The following is a 17211-nucleotide window of genomic DNA, read 5'->3' as shown; positions in this document are numbered from 1 at the left end:
TTCTGTAAAAAGTCGTATAAATTAAAATAATTAATTTTGTAAAGCTGAGTTTAGACATGCAAGTTATTGCTGCAAGTTTTGAGACAGAAGTATATGCTAGAAAGTGATGCAGATATTTGCCACTCACTCTTATTACCTATAGTTGCGTCTCAAAACTTGCAGCAATAACTTGCTGGTCTAAACTCAGCTTAACGAAAACAACACACGGGCGCGCCATCTGTCCCAGCTGTGGTGCTTTACTTTACTCAGGCCACACGCTATAACCATACCGAGCGCATCGATCAGCCGCTTAGTTCCAACGCGCGCCAATAGATGGCGCTAAAGCTATATTGCGAAACGGGACAATGACGTCATCTTTTTCGTGCATGCTGCCCGTAGTAACGAGTTATTAGACGTTATCACGTCAAAAATCTTCGGTAAAATACGATCCCGTAGAAATGAAAATGCAAATGCCTAAATATTTTCGAATTTTTGCGATGTGAAATTTTGACCAAACATGTTTTTGGGATATAAGTTTTGCCATTAAAAACGTTTGCGAAATAAAGTTTTGTCTAAATAAAAATTGACAAAGTAAAATTATGCCAAATGATAATTTGACCAAACAAATTCATTGCGAAACATATCTTTGCCAAACAATACTTTGGGAAATGAAACTATTGCGATATGATTATTGGGAAATGAAATTTGACGAAAAGTTTTTTGGCGAAACGGCAGGACACCCAATGTTATATCAATGGTGCAAAATTAAACGAGGCCCTGCCCGTTGGTTTTGCTTGCTTTAATTTTCATAGATATCTTGAAGATCAGGGTGAAAGGAAAAATAACTCAGGGTGAACGGGCGCATTCTGGGTGAGCTCGCTCCATCGTAGGATACGTAGTATTTTTTTATAGTAGTCTGTGATCGTAGGCCATGTTGTGTAAGCCAACTCATAAGTCAAGCCCATTTACCATCAGGCGACCTGTCTGCTCGTTTGCCTCCTATCCAATAAAAAAATAAAATAAAAAATAGGAAGATCAGTAAAAAATACATTTCGCCACAAATACACGAAGTGAAGATTATTGTCTCGGTTTTGATATTTCTGACATCTTGGTTCAATAAGATTGGATCAGATTGAGATAACTCTACAAAGACTGTGTACAATGTCTCTATCGCCCACGTCTCATCTCATCAGTCACTAAGAATTCTTTGAGGTAGTTTCTTACACAGCCGATCACACTTTTCTTCAATTCTCCCCTTCACATTAATTCGTAGCTCTTTCCTTTCTTTTAGGTGACCGTATACGCGTTAGACAACTGCGTATGATTTTGAGAGATCTAGACAAAATTGATTTGCCTTATTATATTTATTAAGTGAATTTCACGTTTCCAACTAAACCCAGCTTTGCCCAGAACATGCAAGTTGTGGAATGAGCTACCTTCTGAGGTGTTCCCCTTGCGCTATGACATGGGGTTCTTCAAGAAGCAGGTATTAGGCTCCCCACAGACAGTCTTAAAAATTCATGTGTGTACAGCGGCCATAAGGTTCTCAAAGGTCGTCAAGGCATAAGTGACTCCCCTGATGTTGCTTATGTCCATGGGCGGCGATGACTGCTTCCCATCAGGCGGCTCGTCTGCTCGTTTGCTGCCTATTTTATAAAAAAAAACCCTTCTATGCCTTGAGCAAGAATGAAAGAGGAGAAAAGATATTGCCAAAATATCTATATAAATTGAAAAGCTGTGTAAACAATTAAAGGAAGAAAATAACGTAAAATCACGGAAGCGTAAAATTGTCAAATCGAGTGCCACGAAATGTCAAATCAAGTTTGACGTGACATAACCATAATCTATGAATACGTGTATCCGAACACAAAAATACAAATCATATGTTTATGTAGGTTACTCTTTAGTTTATGGTTTGATTGGGTGTTGATTACGAGCTCGGAGGACGCGGAATGCTGCTTCATAGTTTATGTTGTTTGTTCTAATTTGTGTGTGTTTCAAAAGATTCATCCAAAAGGTGAGTGGATTTCACCTACAGTACTCTGTAATAACGTGTTTTCTTGGCTTCAGCAAGTGGTCGCGCGCCGATGCCATCGTTTCCTAAAGGAATTTATTATTACGCATTTCGTATTTTGCTCCTTGAATAACAATAAAATATCTTGGTATCACGTTGCACCGGGCAGATTCGCGACGGTCTCGTATTGAGCGCGCAGTATCGTTTACATGCGGTTCTAAAAATGTGTTGGGACGCATGAGGAGCGTCGGGATAGTTCGGGAGTCGGTCGCGGGCTCCTGCTATAAATGGAACGCGTGTCGGTGGATTGTTGTCCTCGGGGCGGGTGGTCCGCGAGCTCGCGTCCCTGCGTTATGTAACGGCCCTTAGCGTCGCGTCGCAGGCCGCACGCCGCACGTGCAATGCACGCGGCGCTTCCACGTCGGACACGACGCAGCGAGCACGCGGTCGCGCTGCGCGCACCCCTGTCTCCTAGCAACGCTGTTGACGGTGGTGCTCCCATAAGAAAATCACCAAGCTTGTTGTTATATCACCACCCCTACGGTTCCGTGTAAAACGCGCGTTGCTAAGGAGTGGAAATCATAACAAAATTAGCTGCCCTATGGTCAGTTTAATATTTAATTCAGTGGACTTTGATTCGTGCTATTTTGCCTGTTAAGAAGCAGTGAGTATTATTGTTTGCATAATTTACCTGTTGTTTATCTTTGGTATGGAACATGTGACCTTGATGTGTTATGGTGGAATCGTACCGTTATGTTATGGGTAGGTATGTATAGTATTTTGATGCAGTACTGGTTGACTATCCTGTGACAAATGCTGTCTAATTATAGCAGTAGACCTTTGTGTGACCTAGTTTTAAAACACTTCCTTGATGTGTTCTAAATTTAATTGTCACTGTGAGGCAATGCTCTAGTTTCCTCTACATTGTCTTCAAACTAAATAAATTACTTACATCTTGTAAAATTCTTGGGAGTTCAAACTTCTATAAAGAGTTATATAATTAAAAATCTAAATAAAACAAAAATATTACATTGAAACTAAGCTCTATCTAATAATTATATTATAGGTATGTATGTGAAAGAGCATATAGGTATATATCTTTTGTTTCCATTTTATCTGTTGTAACAAGGCCACTTAATCTTATAAGAAAGATAACTTGAAGCTATGTAACTGGACAGATATGAAACCTGTCTACAAGATTTATTTTGTGTTATTAGTCAAGATATGTCTAATATTAATGCAAATGAAATGATAGTGAAAATACATTAAATGCATGTTTCTTAGTATCATGAATGCTCCTGTATCTTAACGTGTTTATATTACAACTAGGGAACAAATCCCGGCTCCCGGCTCGGCCACCAGTGGGCCTTGCCGTTTTTTCTTTCGTGTATGATATCTATTTCAGTTTATAATGTTTATATTACATAGTTATGTAACTATTGCAATTTAAGACATTAGACAAAAATACAGATGTACTGCGAAAAGAGTTGCCTTCGAGTTGTTACGGACATGTACAAACCTGTCATGCTATTTCAGTCAGTCTCAGTACAAGATGTACTGACATTGACTGAACTAGCATGACAAATACGAATGTTTCCGAAGGAAACCCTTTTCGCACTACATCTGTAAACTAAGTATTTAGCTATTCTATTAGAATAAACAAAAATCCATTATTAAATCTAAAATCTTGCATGCCAAACTTCTCAGAGTAAACCACTGATGTGCCCTCATCAACTGGTCATTCAACTTTTCCGTACCTCTTCAATTTGGTGCTATTTTTGGCATTTCTTTTTAAACTCAAACCCGTTTTAACTCATTATTCTGAGATGTTATTTTTGCCACCATCAAGAATCCTTTTTTTATGTTATAATCCACATCACAATACTACTAATATATACATACATACATACAATCACGCCTGTATCCCATAAAGGGGTAGGCAGAGCACATGAAACTACTAAAGCTTCAGCTCCACTCTTGGCAAAATAAGGGGTTGAAAGAAAACAAAACTGTGACATTGCAGTGACAGGTTGCCAGCCTCTTGCCTACGCCACAATTTAACCCGTATCCCACAGTCGCCTTCTACGACACCCACGGGAAGAAAGGGGGTGGTGAAATTCTTAACCCGTCACCACACAGGTAAAAGTATATAATTTTATGGTAATAATATATTCAGTAATTTCAGTATCAAACTTTGATTGGTATGATTTTACTCAAAAATTTTATTTATTGTGATATAGATTCTGATGGACATAATTGAAAGGAGATTCCAAATTAAACGTCTACTAAAGTCGCATCCCATTACTAGGACAATGTTAAGGAAAAACACCAGCTTTGTTTTGCAATTGTCATGCTCAAGTTTTTACCTAGTTTTCTTTTATAATTTGGTTAGTTGTTACGTCTAAAGTCTGTATTTCTGTACCTAAAAGTACAGAGTATAAAGAATTTCAAGTAATCATTTCCTCCCTTCTGTAAACTTGCTAAAGGGTTCGAAAATATCCGATATTTATAATAAATATTTTTATATTAAAGGAAAAACTGGAAAAATTTTACGCTTCCGGCGGGACTTGAACCCGCATCCTTTTTGCAATCCGTGCAATGCTCTTAACCGATTGAGCTACGGAAGCCACGCCGGACTTTGCAAATCTTTCCATGCCTTTCCTTTTGTACACACGTCTTGGGGTTGGGGTTTGTTTTTATAATAAATATCAAAATATCTGATATTTATGATATGTATCGGATATTATATCAACTTTTAGAAGGCATAGTATTATTTTGTTGCATTATTTATGAATACAGTAGAACTCGCTTAAAACGATTCTAAGGGGACCCAGCCAATAAAACGTATTATACGGGAAATCGTATTAAACGTGAAAAAAAAACTAGTACCATTTCATGTAATTTGTTTATTAAGAATGGAAAACCAAACAAAAATCATATTCATACATATTTATAGATCAATATTAAGGTTTTGACTTTTTGACATAATTTGGTCTACATAATTGTAGTTTTGATATACATATTAGTGAGGTGTATAAATTGCCTACCTATAGTACCTATTCAACAGAGATACAATACAATACAATACTCTTTATTGCACACCTCACATAGTTATTAATAGTAATAGTAGGGGGGTCATAGTTAGATGTTTATTTTTTTCTTTTTTTTAGATTGATGCAGAGATTTGGACGCATTTGATATAACAAGATATTCAATATAATTTAATTTATGGATCGCGTCTTCGCTATTGCACATAGACGATACATAAGGTGGTTTTAGATGGTGTATTAAGCGGGGACGCGAGTCGTATTAACCGTGAAAAAATGTCTGAAAACAAGTCTTAAATTGTAGGGACCGGCGTAAAATGGCGTAATATGCGGGAAATCGTATTAAACGTGATCGTTTTAACCGGGTTCTACTGTACAACTTTAGATAAGGAAAATTCTACTAAAAAGCATAACATTTAGTAGAAAACAGTAACAAACACAAAAAAAACTATATTTTTATCAATGTCACATTTTTTAAAACCATTTTTGTATTGCAATATTTATAAACAAATAATAAATATCAGATATTTATATCCATTGATATATATCGTCGAACCCTGCTTGATATATATCCGATATATATCCTCGAATCGAACCCTGTTGCTAAATGCTAGCAAATGACAGCATAAACCATCAAAGTAGGATTTCAAAGAAGAACTGTCAAACATCAAACTTGCAAGCAAAACTGGAACAATTTCAAATGTCATTGGGAGCACCAAATTCAACAATTATATATGATTACATGAATAATTTGCTTTTCTATCTGTTTAATCGAAATCACCCACTGTATCATCTAATTACAACTTTTTCTGACAAGTTCAATTAATATTGCCATTATTGGGCCAAAAATGGTCTATTTTCTGATTTGTAGTCGGCCTCTGCACTTATGGGATGTTCTTATACGTGTCATCTTCTCTTTCGCTCACTTCAGTGTGCGTAGCCGAATGCACAAACGCTCACGAAACGCTCACGATAATATCTCTTTCGTAGTTATCTATCTCTATCGCTTTTGCGATAGAGATAGATAACTCCCACTGCAATAAGATACCTCACACTGCATCTCCTGACATTGTTTTGCGAATGGTCCTAAAACAATGTCAGGAGATGCAGTGTGAGGTTTTTACCCTATTCGTAGACTTTGAGAAAGCTTTCGATAGGGTAAAATGGACAAGCATATGGAGGGTTCTGAAGCTCAAAGGCGTGCCAGACAAGCTAATCAACATCATCAAAGCACTCTACCATGGATCATCCTGTAGAGTGCTTCACAAGGGTAAACTCACCGAGAGTATAAGTGTCACGGCAGGCGTCAAACAAGGTTGTTTGCTTTCCCCTCTGCTCTTTTTAATGGTGCTCGACGACGTGATGTGCAGGGTCACTAGCAGAGAACGAAGAGGTTTACCTTGGACATCTGAAAAGGACCTAGAAGATATCGACTTCGCAGATGACCTTTGCCTTATAGCAACCACGCGTGAGCAACTCCAGAACAAGGCAGAAGAACTAGCAGAAGAGGCTGAAAAGGAAGGTCTGCGCATTAACTACCGCAAGACAAAGGAAATGCGCCAAAATACTACCGATTCAACTCCAATGCTAATCAAAGGGAACCCAATCGAAAAAGTGACCAGCTTTTGCTACCTGGGCAGTATCGTTGACCAGAGTGGAGGAACTGAAGCTGACATTGAATCTCGAATAAACAAAGCCCGAGCCGCTTTCGGTCAGCTTAAACCGGTGTGGAGCTCCTCGACCCTGACTAGAAGAACTAAACTGAGGATTTTCAATTCAAATGTAAAGGCCGTATTACTGTACGGGTGTGAGACCTGGTTTGTCCGCAAAGACCTAATGTCAAAACTCCAAGTGTTTGTGAACAAATGCTTGAGGCAGATCCTGCGTATCTTTTGGCCTAACTGGATCACAAACGCCCACTTATGGAGAATAACTGGACAAGCACCCGTACAAGAAGAAATACAGACGCGGAAATGGCATTGGATTGGACACATCCTCAGAAAACCTGATACCCACCTATCCAAAATGGCCCTCACCTGGAATGTACCCGGAAAGCGCAAACCATGCCGCCCTAAATCGACCTGGCGTCGTTCGGTTCAGCAGGAGCTCAGGGTGCTAGACATGGGGTGGGAGGAGGTCACTCAAACTGCCCAAGACCGGAGTAAATGGAGAAATATGATTCGAGCCCTACACCCCAGCAGAGGGTAACAGGATGTAAAGAAGAAGAAGATCGCTTTTGCGTGTTGGCCCGACAGAGCCAGACTAGGGTTGTAAATAGAAAAAAAAAACAAATGTTTTTTTTCAGAATTGTGAAAAAAAAACCGAGCACCATGGTTTTTTTTCTAATTATGTTTTTTTTTCAGATGAACAAATAATACGACAATAACGGTTTTTCGTGAGTTGTAACGTGTTTCAATAACAATAACGTACATTTTAATTCAATTAACATTCAGTATACAAACGTTTATTGGGGAATCCCCGATGCTGCGTGTAGCGTGGAGAGGCGGTGGTGTTGCCAACAGTAAATAGTGATAACTACCAACTACAGATTTCGTAAATGTTACTTTTATAAGACCAGAAATTAAAGTTATTTGATTAAATTCGTTTAATAGTTAACACTAAGTCTAAAAAACCGTATAAAAGTATTAACTACTTTGCAAATTTTGAGATTTCGTACTTTAGAAAAAAAACATACTCCAGAAAAACTGTTTTTTTTTTCACGGTTTTTTTTCATGTTTTTTTTCAAGCCAGAACCGTTTTTTGCAACCCTAAGCCAGACTACCTTTCTGCGGCGTTTCGGTGGCGTTTCGCGTCGCAGATATGCCATTCGGCTACGGGGCCAGCTGTCTTTAAGCATAAGTGTCAAGACTGTGGTATAAGCACACTGAGATGAACAATGTTTTTCCAATGGACATAAGTATGATGTCATAATTGATGATAACATGATACAATGACACAACTTTCTCAGATTTGGTCCATTGAAATGTAGATACTGGTTTTCATTAATATCTTTTGTTTTGGTTTATAAACTCACTGTAGCACACTGTTTAGAGATAGATATTTACTCCCTTATTCATAGAAAAGTGACAACTGATTAGTTAAAAGTATTTTGTCCCTTCCTCACAAATACATAAGACAAAATGACACGACAGATAATGAAAAATGACTACTAGGTAGGTAATTCACGTTTATAAAGCGTTTATGAATGACAATAACGCCCCTAGTCTGTAAACAGGTATTTAATTAAATGTAAAAATCTACCCTAGATAACACAACCAAACTAGCTGACCATGAATTCGTTGATTTTTAGTATTTTCCTGGCATTATTTCCATAATTTTTCACCTCATAAATCTTCCCTGAACATCAACAAACATTTTCTAAACCAAAATTAGCCAGATGGGTTCAGTCATCAGGAGTTTCGGATCACATATTTTAGGCGCCATCTTTTAGACCTTAAGTTTACGATTGATTCCCGTTTACAATCTCAATAAATGAAAATAACCAATTAAGTACTCCCAATATTGATAGTGCTATAAGTTATAACTGACCTATTAATTGTAGTTTATTTATACCATTGCATATTCCTACAATCATTTGGAACTTGGCATGGACTAGGCGTGATGTAACTAGGCATTGAAGCTAATAACCAATACAATGCGATGTTTATTTTGATTTGATACGTGTTTGTTATGGTTTGTTTGCGTCGTTTGTCCTCGAAGGAGGTTCGGAGCCGGTTTTTCGTGTTTATTCGATATAAAAACGTGCGATTTGATCATAAAGGCTAAGTTTATGTCAGATTTTTTAATAATTACATTTAAGTATAAAGAAGATTTGTATCTAAAAACTACAAAAAAAAATTGTACGGAACCCTTGAATTCGTGAAAAATAGGAAAACCACGTTAGCCTCAGCTAGGCCACGATTACTTAAAGTCACTGACTGACTGACTGGCTGACTGCTACAAGTTATTCGGTTTATTTATTACCTTTTGGGCTCTATTTTTAGATTGTTTTGTACTTTAGATATTTCTGTTATTTGCTGTTTGCCATTTACTTGTACTCGCTATTGACGTGTTGTAAATGTAACGTGAGAAAACTCACATGTTGCTATTGCTTCCAGGCTTGTTTCTAAGCCTGCAATTTGCTAATTATACTCCGTAATATTGCACTACCCCAATACCTTCCTTCTATTGCTATCTTGTAAATATGAAAATGTAGTACTTATTGATTTTTCGTGTTTTTCTTATGCATTTACTTGTAAACTATGGAAGGTGTGTCGCCGCCGTGGCTTGCGTGGGCGACGGCGATGCGACTCATACGAAATCAAACCTCATCGATATGGAAGTATGAGACGCGACGGCGACGGTCGCGCGACCGTCGCCCACGCAAGACTCGGCGTTATACAGGCTGTCCCACGACTATGAGACATGAAGGGGAAGTACCTAAAATATCGTAGATAGGATATATTACCAAAAGAAGACCTTATTTTATTTTGAAATATTAGTAACACTGCATTCAAAGGTATTCTAAAAATTACTTACGTCGTCTGGGAATCGAACTGACAAAAAAAAAAAAAAACCCTATTTTTATGATGCCAATCGAAAGAATGGACAAAAAGGAATAATTCGTCTTAAATAACATACTATTTTAAAGGAAAGGAACAACGTGAAGTTAATCATTTTTTATCAACCAAAAACGTACATGAAACTGACGTCCCTACATTTTCAAATTTATGAACAACATTTTAAGTATGCAGTATTACTAAAATTGAAAAATAAAATAAAGTCTTCTTTCAGCAAAATATCCTATCAACTATATTTAAGGTACTTTCCCTTCATGTCCCATAGTCTTGGGACAGTTGGGACACCCTGTATAGAATATTGTATTGTACATATTTAGTTGTAATGGCATAAAGGTGTTTTAAATTTAAATTTATTTTGCCTGATTATAAAATAACATATTCAGGAATTATTGCACGATTTCCACGTATTGACAAGATGCAAAAAAAGTAAAAAACCGGCCAAGTGCGAGTTGTACTCGCGTTGCAAGGGTTCCGTCCACTACAAGAAGGGCTTAAGCGCCTCCTTTTTAGTAGGAACTTAAGTCATTTTTGCGAATAATCGATATTTTGAACAAAACGATACAGAAATGAGTTTATATGTAATATTCAAACGCGCTCACACAATTTCAAGAGATTTGGTAACTATTTGCTGCGGCGGTGAGTGAAATTCTTAATTTGATTTATTTTTTTAAGTCCGACTTACGCTTTACTGTAGATTTCTCATAGGTTTTCCTGTAATCTATAGCTTGAAAACTATCTCGTGTATTTTTTTTTTAAATTTTACGCTTAGTAGTTTCGGAGATAAAGGGAGGGGGATGGTCATTTTTTCAATTTTTTTGCCTATTTTCATAAGTTACTTGAAAATTACTTTAATACTAAAAATTATAAAAAAAAAATTTGTAACAAAAATATTTGTTATATTTAATATACAATTTCTACCAATTCGTTAATATAATATCTAATAACTAAACACTAATAACAATAAAAACTTAGAACTATCAAAATAAACTGTTCCCTGTCGTTCCCGGTGCAAAAGTGCCCATGACGCTCGCAGCGTTTCCGCGTTGAATTACAATGGACAGCTTTTGCACCAGGAACGACTCGGAGCGGGGGCTTTCTCCTTTTTCCCTGAGTCGACGGCCTAATTCGCGTGCAAAGTACTTCGCGTCTGTTCCCCAGCTCCCCGCCGTCTCTACCGCGAATGGGACATAATTTGAAATACTTATAAAAAGCTCTTTCATTTGATATGTAACACAATATAGTTTTAGAAACTTTGATTTTAAATTTTCACTTTTACTCCCCAAAAGTGGCCCCTATAATTAAATTTTCATAATTTAAATTACATGTCCGTCTTTGGGTCACAGGTTTACATATGTGTGCCAAATTTCAAGTTAATCGGTTCAGTAGTTTCGGAGAAAATTGGCTGTGACGACAGACAGACAGACACACGAGTGATCCTATAAGGGTTCCGGTTTTCCTTTTTGAGGTACGGAACCCAAAAATGCACAAAATACTCGAACTATAATTATTTCATTAATTTTGTGAGTAACCGTGTCTTATGTGCTATGAATTTTTGCATGCTTAATTTACTGCGTACGAGTACATTTTTAGTTGTACAAGTTTTATGGTATGTGTAAGTATATTGTTTGGCCTTGAAAAAAAAACCGGCCTAGTACGAGTCGGACTCGCCCACCGAGGGTTCCGTATTCGTACAAACTTTCATGTAACTTTAAAGACGACTAGCTAGAATTATAGGTATAGCGCCATCTCTCGGTGAAGTCGCTATTGTCGCTAACTATGTCGCTATATGCACGAAGTCGATAATTCTTTATAAAAAATAAAATAAAAATATCTTTATTTCAGACCAAAGTCCATACAGTGAGCAAATACATTTTTAAAAATTTATTCTAATTAAATTAATTAATTAATAGTTAACATTTATGTACTGGACAAAAAAGCTGAGTGCCTTGGTAACAGCCACATACACACTCAGTTATATGTGTAGGTGGCCACCACCGAGTGCATTCTAGTCCAGTGTATGAGGAGCTGACTATCCCAGCGATCAGCTAAGACGGCCAGAAGGCTGTTCCGGCTGCCACGCAGGCGGCACAAAGATGCCGCGCACCGCATTATTTACGTGTTGCAAACGGTGTGAGCAATAAAACGAAGGAATAAGGACATAAAGTATAATAAAGAAGTAAACTAGTTGCTAAAATAAACTTAAGACTAATACGTAAACTAAGCGCCAAGAGGGATTTAAACTCAAAGTCTGGGAACCCTGCTGATCCTGCCCTCGGCTAGCGTAACCATAAGGGTGCACTTCTATCTCTAATTGTCCATCGGATCTTAAAGGGCATGTCCACAAGCTAAAACAAATGGGGTTTTTTTTGAGCTAACACTCAAGAAATCTGAATTAAAATGTATACATGAACTACGCTTATACACTAGGACTTACCCCTTATCGATCTTGTAAATTACACTTCAAAAACAAAGTAATATTTCCTTAATTGCACTTTAAATACATTTCTCTGCACAAATTACATTTTTGATTTGTATTTTTCCATGGCGGGTACAAGTTTAATTGTAACAATGCGCGAACATTCCCGATGCACTAACACCACCGCCGCGGCAGCCGCAACAGCGCCCTGAACGCATTGTTATACTGGACGCGGAGGTCACCCAGCGCCCTTTGCGTACAGCTGGCCCATAGTGCACATGTGTATAGTGATGTGCAAAAAGCTTTAAACAAAGACGACGAGTGCGATACGACGATGTGTTATGACGAGTGCGATATTTTTTTACATTTTCCTTCCTTCATAATTCTTTTTTCTCCACTCCACTGACAAAAAAAAGATATAAAAAAATTTGAGCTCTTTCTAACGATACCCCACTTGACCTAGTAACTAGACCTTTGCAGTTTGCCCCCCTTTCATTTTGGCCATTTTTTTAAATTTATATTAATTAATTAAAAAAGGTGTATTATATAATATTCATTTTGTGTTATATTGCATTACAAAAACTTATAAAAAAAAAAAAACCGAATACTGGGGTTTCAAGGTGGGGTAGAGTCCACAATGTAATTAAAATAATTATGCGAAGTTCGCCGACTGTGTAAAAAGGCTCATGCACTTGTAAGAATTTATTTCTATCCAAACATTGTTAATGATAACAGGCAGGATATCATGGTAGAATTTTGTTACTAGTCATTTCATACTTATAACAGCCGGCGTATCATGCTGCCAATTTTATCACTTATCCACGTGGATAAAGCATCCGTCACGCTTTAGCAAGTATGACAGTGTGAGGGTGACAGATGTCTTATCCACGTGGATAAGTGATAAAATTGGAAGCATGGTAGGCCGGCAGCCGGCGTATCATGCTGCCAATTTTATCACTTATCCACGTGGATAAGACATCTGTCACCCTCACACTGACATACTTGCTAAAGCGTGACGGATGCTTTATCCACGTGGATAAGTGATAAAATTGGCAGCATGATACGCCGGCTGCCGGCGTATCATGCTGCCAATTTTATCACTTATCCACGTGGATAAGACATCTGTCACTCTCACACTGACATACTTGCTAAAGCGTGACGGATGCTTTATCCACGTGGATAAGTGATAAAATTGGCAGCATGATACGCCGGCTGGACAGTTATGGTGACAAATGATAGGTCATAGACGTAGAAAACACATAGACGGGAGGTTTTAAACATGATCTAAATATTTAAATAATATTGTCGTAAGAGAAAAGCGGTACCCATTATCTAGGGGTTTGTACAATCTACGTGACGTGAATAGCAGTCGCATCTTAGCCCTAACAGTTATGTGAAATTAGATAAAAAAGTCAAACACCGCTTTTGACCCTTTCGATCACGAAATCGGACAAGTGGGCCGCGACGCGAGCAAAGCTTTGTTTATTTTTGTAGCTGTTACTGGGTGACGCAAAATCAAGTGTATCTACAAACAATCTGCGTATAGGGTCGTTCTATCTTTTCGTGCCGATTTGGTGTCTGAGCTCGGATCAAGTGTTAAAATGACTCTAAAGTACAAGTGGTTATTTTTAAAAATTGTATTTTAAGTTTAAAACATAAGGCGAGCATGTTAGAAATTTGCTCTTATATTTTTTTTTATAAAAATAAAAAAAAAACTTCATTTCCCTCTTACCAAAAATGGCGTACCATGAAGTTCAAAATTACAAATCTCCCATAATTTACAGACTAACCCCTAGTTTTTTTTATTGATTATAAGTAATAAAGTATATAACTAATACTATATAAGTGCATATTCAGCTTAGCTAGCGTACATTTTTGATAGAGAGAACGCAGTATTTAGTTTTGTCACGCGCACAATTTCATTTCCAGTCGAAAAAATTGTCAGACTTGTCGAGTTTGAACGCGCCTTTATTTCCAAACTCCCGTGATCCCCGCGCGTCTCTGCACCCTCAGCCTGCCACGATTTGTCAACGGGGAAGGACACACGTTAATGGTTTACCAACAATTTCGATTCTCCTCATCAAAATCCAGTTTCGTCCTGGGGTAAGTAATCATTACCATCTGGTTATTATTTTGACATTATGTAATGAAATTAAAACTAGGTGTTTTTTCTCCAATTATGGACGGCAGTTCTCCAGTAATGGATCCCCCATTATGGACAGTGAAATAAGTTTAAAATTTTACTTTTAAAGCCAACTGATACTCAATGAGTCAATTTTACATACCATAAATAAAATTAGTTTGGGTTATTTTAACATAGAATTGTTTCTTGTAAATTTTGGTTTTGTAAATTGTTCCTTGTCCATCATAGGAGGTACGCAGTTTTTCGGTTCCAGTAATGGACACTCGCAAAATAACGCTATTTCTTTATATCTTTGGAGCAACAAACTAGTACGTTTTATACCTTATCTCATGCTTAATGCAGTAAGTAAAACTCATTTAAGTTGACACCGAGTATTATTTTTTTATTATTTTATACATGAGCTCAACTCTCTTAGCAACATTACTAAGAATTCGTCTTGATATTTTTTTCAGTAAACTGGTGAATTTTATCTTGTCACCAAATCTTTCAGAAATAACCGAATTAATTGAAACTTCAAAATGAAACAGCTCTACAACTCTAGTTTATGGTACATAATAGCCGTCAGTTCTTAGAAACTAATTTTAGATACTTATTTTTAAGGATTTGTGTTTTTTTGTCCATAATGGCATCACCGTCCATTATAGGGTATTTTACATTACCAAAGGGAGTTAAAAATGCGTTAAAATATAAATACAATAATTTTGTAAAAAAGTAAAAATTTTGTAAAAAAAACAAAACAAAAATTTTCTTATGCAAGAAAATTTAGAGCCAGTAAGATAAATGTGCCTATTACCAATCATCGAAAAATTCGAAGTTATTAACTCTAAGCCAGGATTTAAAATATGGCGCAACCGAATATTCGGCTGAATGTTCGGTTCGGTAACAGATTAACCGAATGTTCGGCAAAGTCCGTATTCGGCCCATCTGTAATTGCGTATCGTCTTGGGTTGTCCTATCCGGCAAAATTTTTTCTTTTCTTAAGTTCTTATAAATAATCGTCTTATTCTGCTTTCGTCACCCATTCTTTATTCGACACTTTCGTTTCGTCAGTAGTCAGTAGTCTTTGATCATATTTGTTGTTTGCCTTTTTCTTATGCCGGCGTATTAGCTATACAGAGTGGGGCCTGTAACAAAGGCGAATAATTGAACTGTAGGCTATTCTCCTTATACTGATCAACATTCGTTCAGCGACTTTTAAAAATTATGAAGTCTTTAAATTTTTAATTGCCTGCCTGCTAAGCCGCGGTCCTGGGTTCGAATCCCGGTAAGGGCATTTATTTGTGTGATGAGCACTGATATTTGTTCCTGAGTCATGGATGTTTTCTATGTATATAAGTATGTATTTATCTATTTAAGTATGTATATCGTCGCTTAGCACCCATAGTACAAGCTTTGCTTAGTTTGGGGCTAAGTTGATCTGTGTAAGGTGTCCCCAATTTTTATTTATTTTTATTTATTTATTTAATTTTTCATACAAAATAAATATTAGCATCAATGTACGCCATTATAGTTGTCATTGACGTTGTCTGTCACACTTTAGACTTAACAGAATTCGCAATACATTACCTCTTAGAAAAAACTTTCAAGGGTGATAAAAATCAAAATACAAGTTATTTTTAAAAGTCGCCGAACAAATGTTGATCAGTATAAGGAGAATAGCCTAGAGTTCAATTATTCGCCTTTGTTACAGGCCCCACTCTGTATATATAGGTTACCCCCTGAAACGTGATACTGAATGATAGAGAACATTATTTAAAGCCACAGACAAGCCAAGCCAAAATCTCATGACTAGATTGCTAAACGCCGACTCTTGGTAGGTAGTTTTAGCCATATATGGCGCCATCGTTGTGTTTGGGATTTTCATGGGCTTATCTAATAAACATATTAGGTATGTAGTAGTTCCTGTAATAACATTGAGTGTTATCTTATAGGGGCTTTACCCAGGACTTCCACCTGGTTGAAGACTATTAGGTATAGCGAGTCACGTGACTCGCGTGCTGGTTCGTGCTAGGATGCATCAGAATTTTATTAATGTTGACGTGTGGAGTGCGTGAGCGACTTCTATTTTTAACCGCCGACGCAAAAACACGGGGTGTTATAAGTTGGACGTGTCTGTCTGTCTGTCTGTCTGTCTGTCTGTCTGTCTGTCTGTTTGTCTGTTTGTCTGTCTGTCTGTCTGTTTGTCTGTCTGTCTGTGTGTGTCTGTCTGTCTGTGGCATCGTAGCTCGCGAACGGATGACCCGATTTAGATTTAGGCTGAGGTAGTCGGGAGTGTTCTTAGCCATGTTTCATGAATGTCGCGGTCGGGGTTTTTTTTTTCAAAATTTTAATTTTGTGGTTAGGTTATAAATTAATATAAAACCCTAAAAACCGGCCAAGTGCGAGTCTACGTCGCCCACCGAGGGTTCCGTACAACTTCTAATAGTTAAATCATCAAATGTTATGCATAATATAACTCCACAGACTTGACTAGATCCTTCAAGACTCAATTTCCCACAAGTCATATTCAATATACTTGCAATTTTATTATAAGAAACGTCCAAAGAAAATACTTAATTATATTTACAGTTGCCCCCTTTCTTATTGACCAACAGTCAGGTGTTCATAACTATTCCAGATTTCAAAGCTATAGCATAAGAAGTAGTTCTCGAGATATTTAGTAATGTCACAGACAAACAGACGGACACAGTCGCACCATAAGGGTTCCTTTTGTACCTTTTTGGTACGGAGCCCTAAAAACATGTGTAGGTACCCCGTACCCCGTTCCTACTTACTTCCTCGTTGTGTTGAATATGATTGTGGCGTTTTTGTTTCGCCATAACCACAGGTATTTTACCCATGATAGCTTTTTTTGGTATCGCTTACAGAATGCTCAACAAAAATCCCACAGACTGGCAAAACCGACGTCTGACAGAAAATCAAACAGTCCGTCTGTCCATGGTTCATGGTTCATAGTTATACTTGGTTACTCTATAACACCTGAATAGCATGACATTAATCTTGTGATTCTTGAGTTAAACGTAGTAAACCGC

At 37.3% G+C, this 17211-nt stretch overlaps 1 protein-coding gene across 2 annotated transcripts in view; it reads left to right on the top strand.

Annotated features, from left to right (window-relative positions):
• Positions 1 to 1898: 1898 nt before the first annotated feature.
• The window catches only part of LOC125235422 (forkhead box protein L1-like), a 34168-nt gene continuing 18855 nt past the window's right edge, over positions 1899 to 17211 (top strand). The window contains exon 1 of one of the 2 annotated variants that reach the window (XM_048141979.1): positions 1899 to 1996. In XM_048141979.1, the coding sequence (XP_047997936.1) occupies positions 1949 to 1996 (48 nt within the window). In that variant the 5' untranslated portion in view covers positions 1899 to 1948. The other variant, XM_048141980.1, reaches the window with a different exon arrangement.

This window comes from Leguminivora glycinivorella, chromosome 17, assembly GCF_023078275.1.
Source record: "Leguminivora glycinivorella isolate SPB_JAAS2020 chromosome 17, LegGlyc_1.1, whole genome shotgun sequence".
NCBI lineage: Eukaryota > Metazoa > Arthropoda > Insecta > Lepidoptera > Tortricidae > Leguminivora > Leguminivora glycinivorella.
The sequence above is the reverse complement of the archived record's forward strand: the minus strand, read 5'-3'. Positions and strand labels throughout refer to the sequence as shown.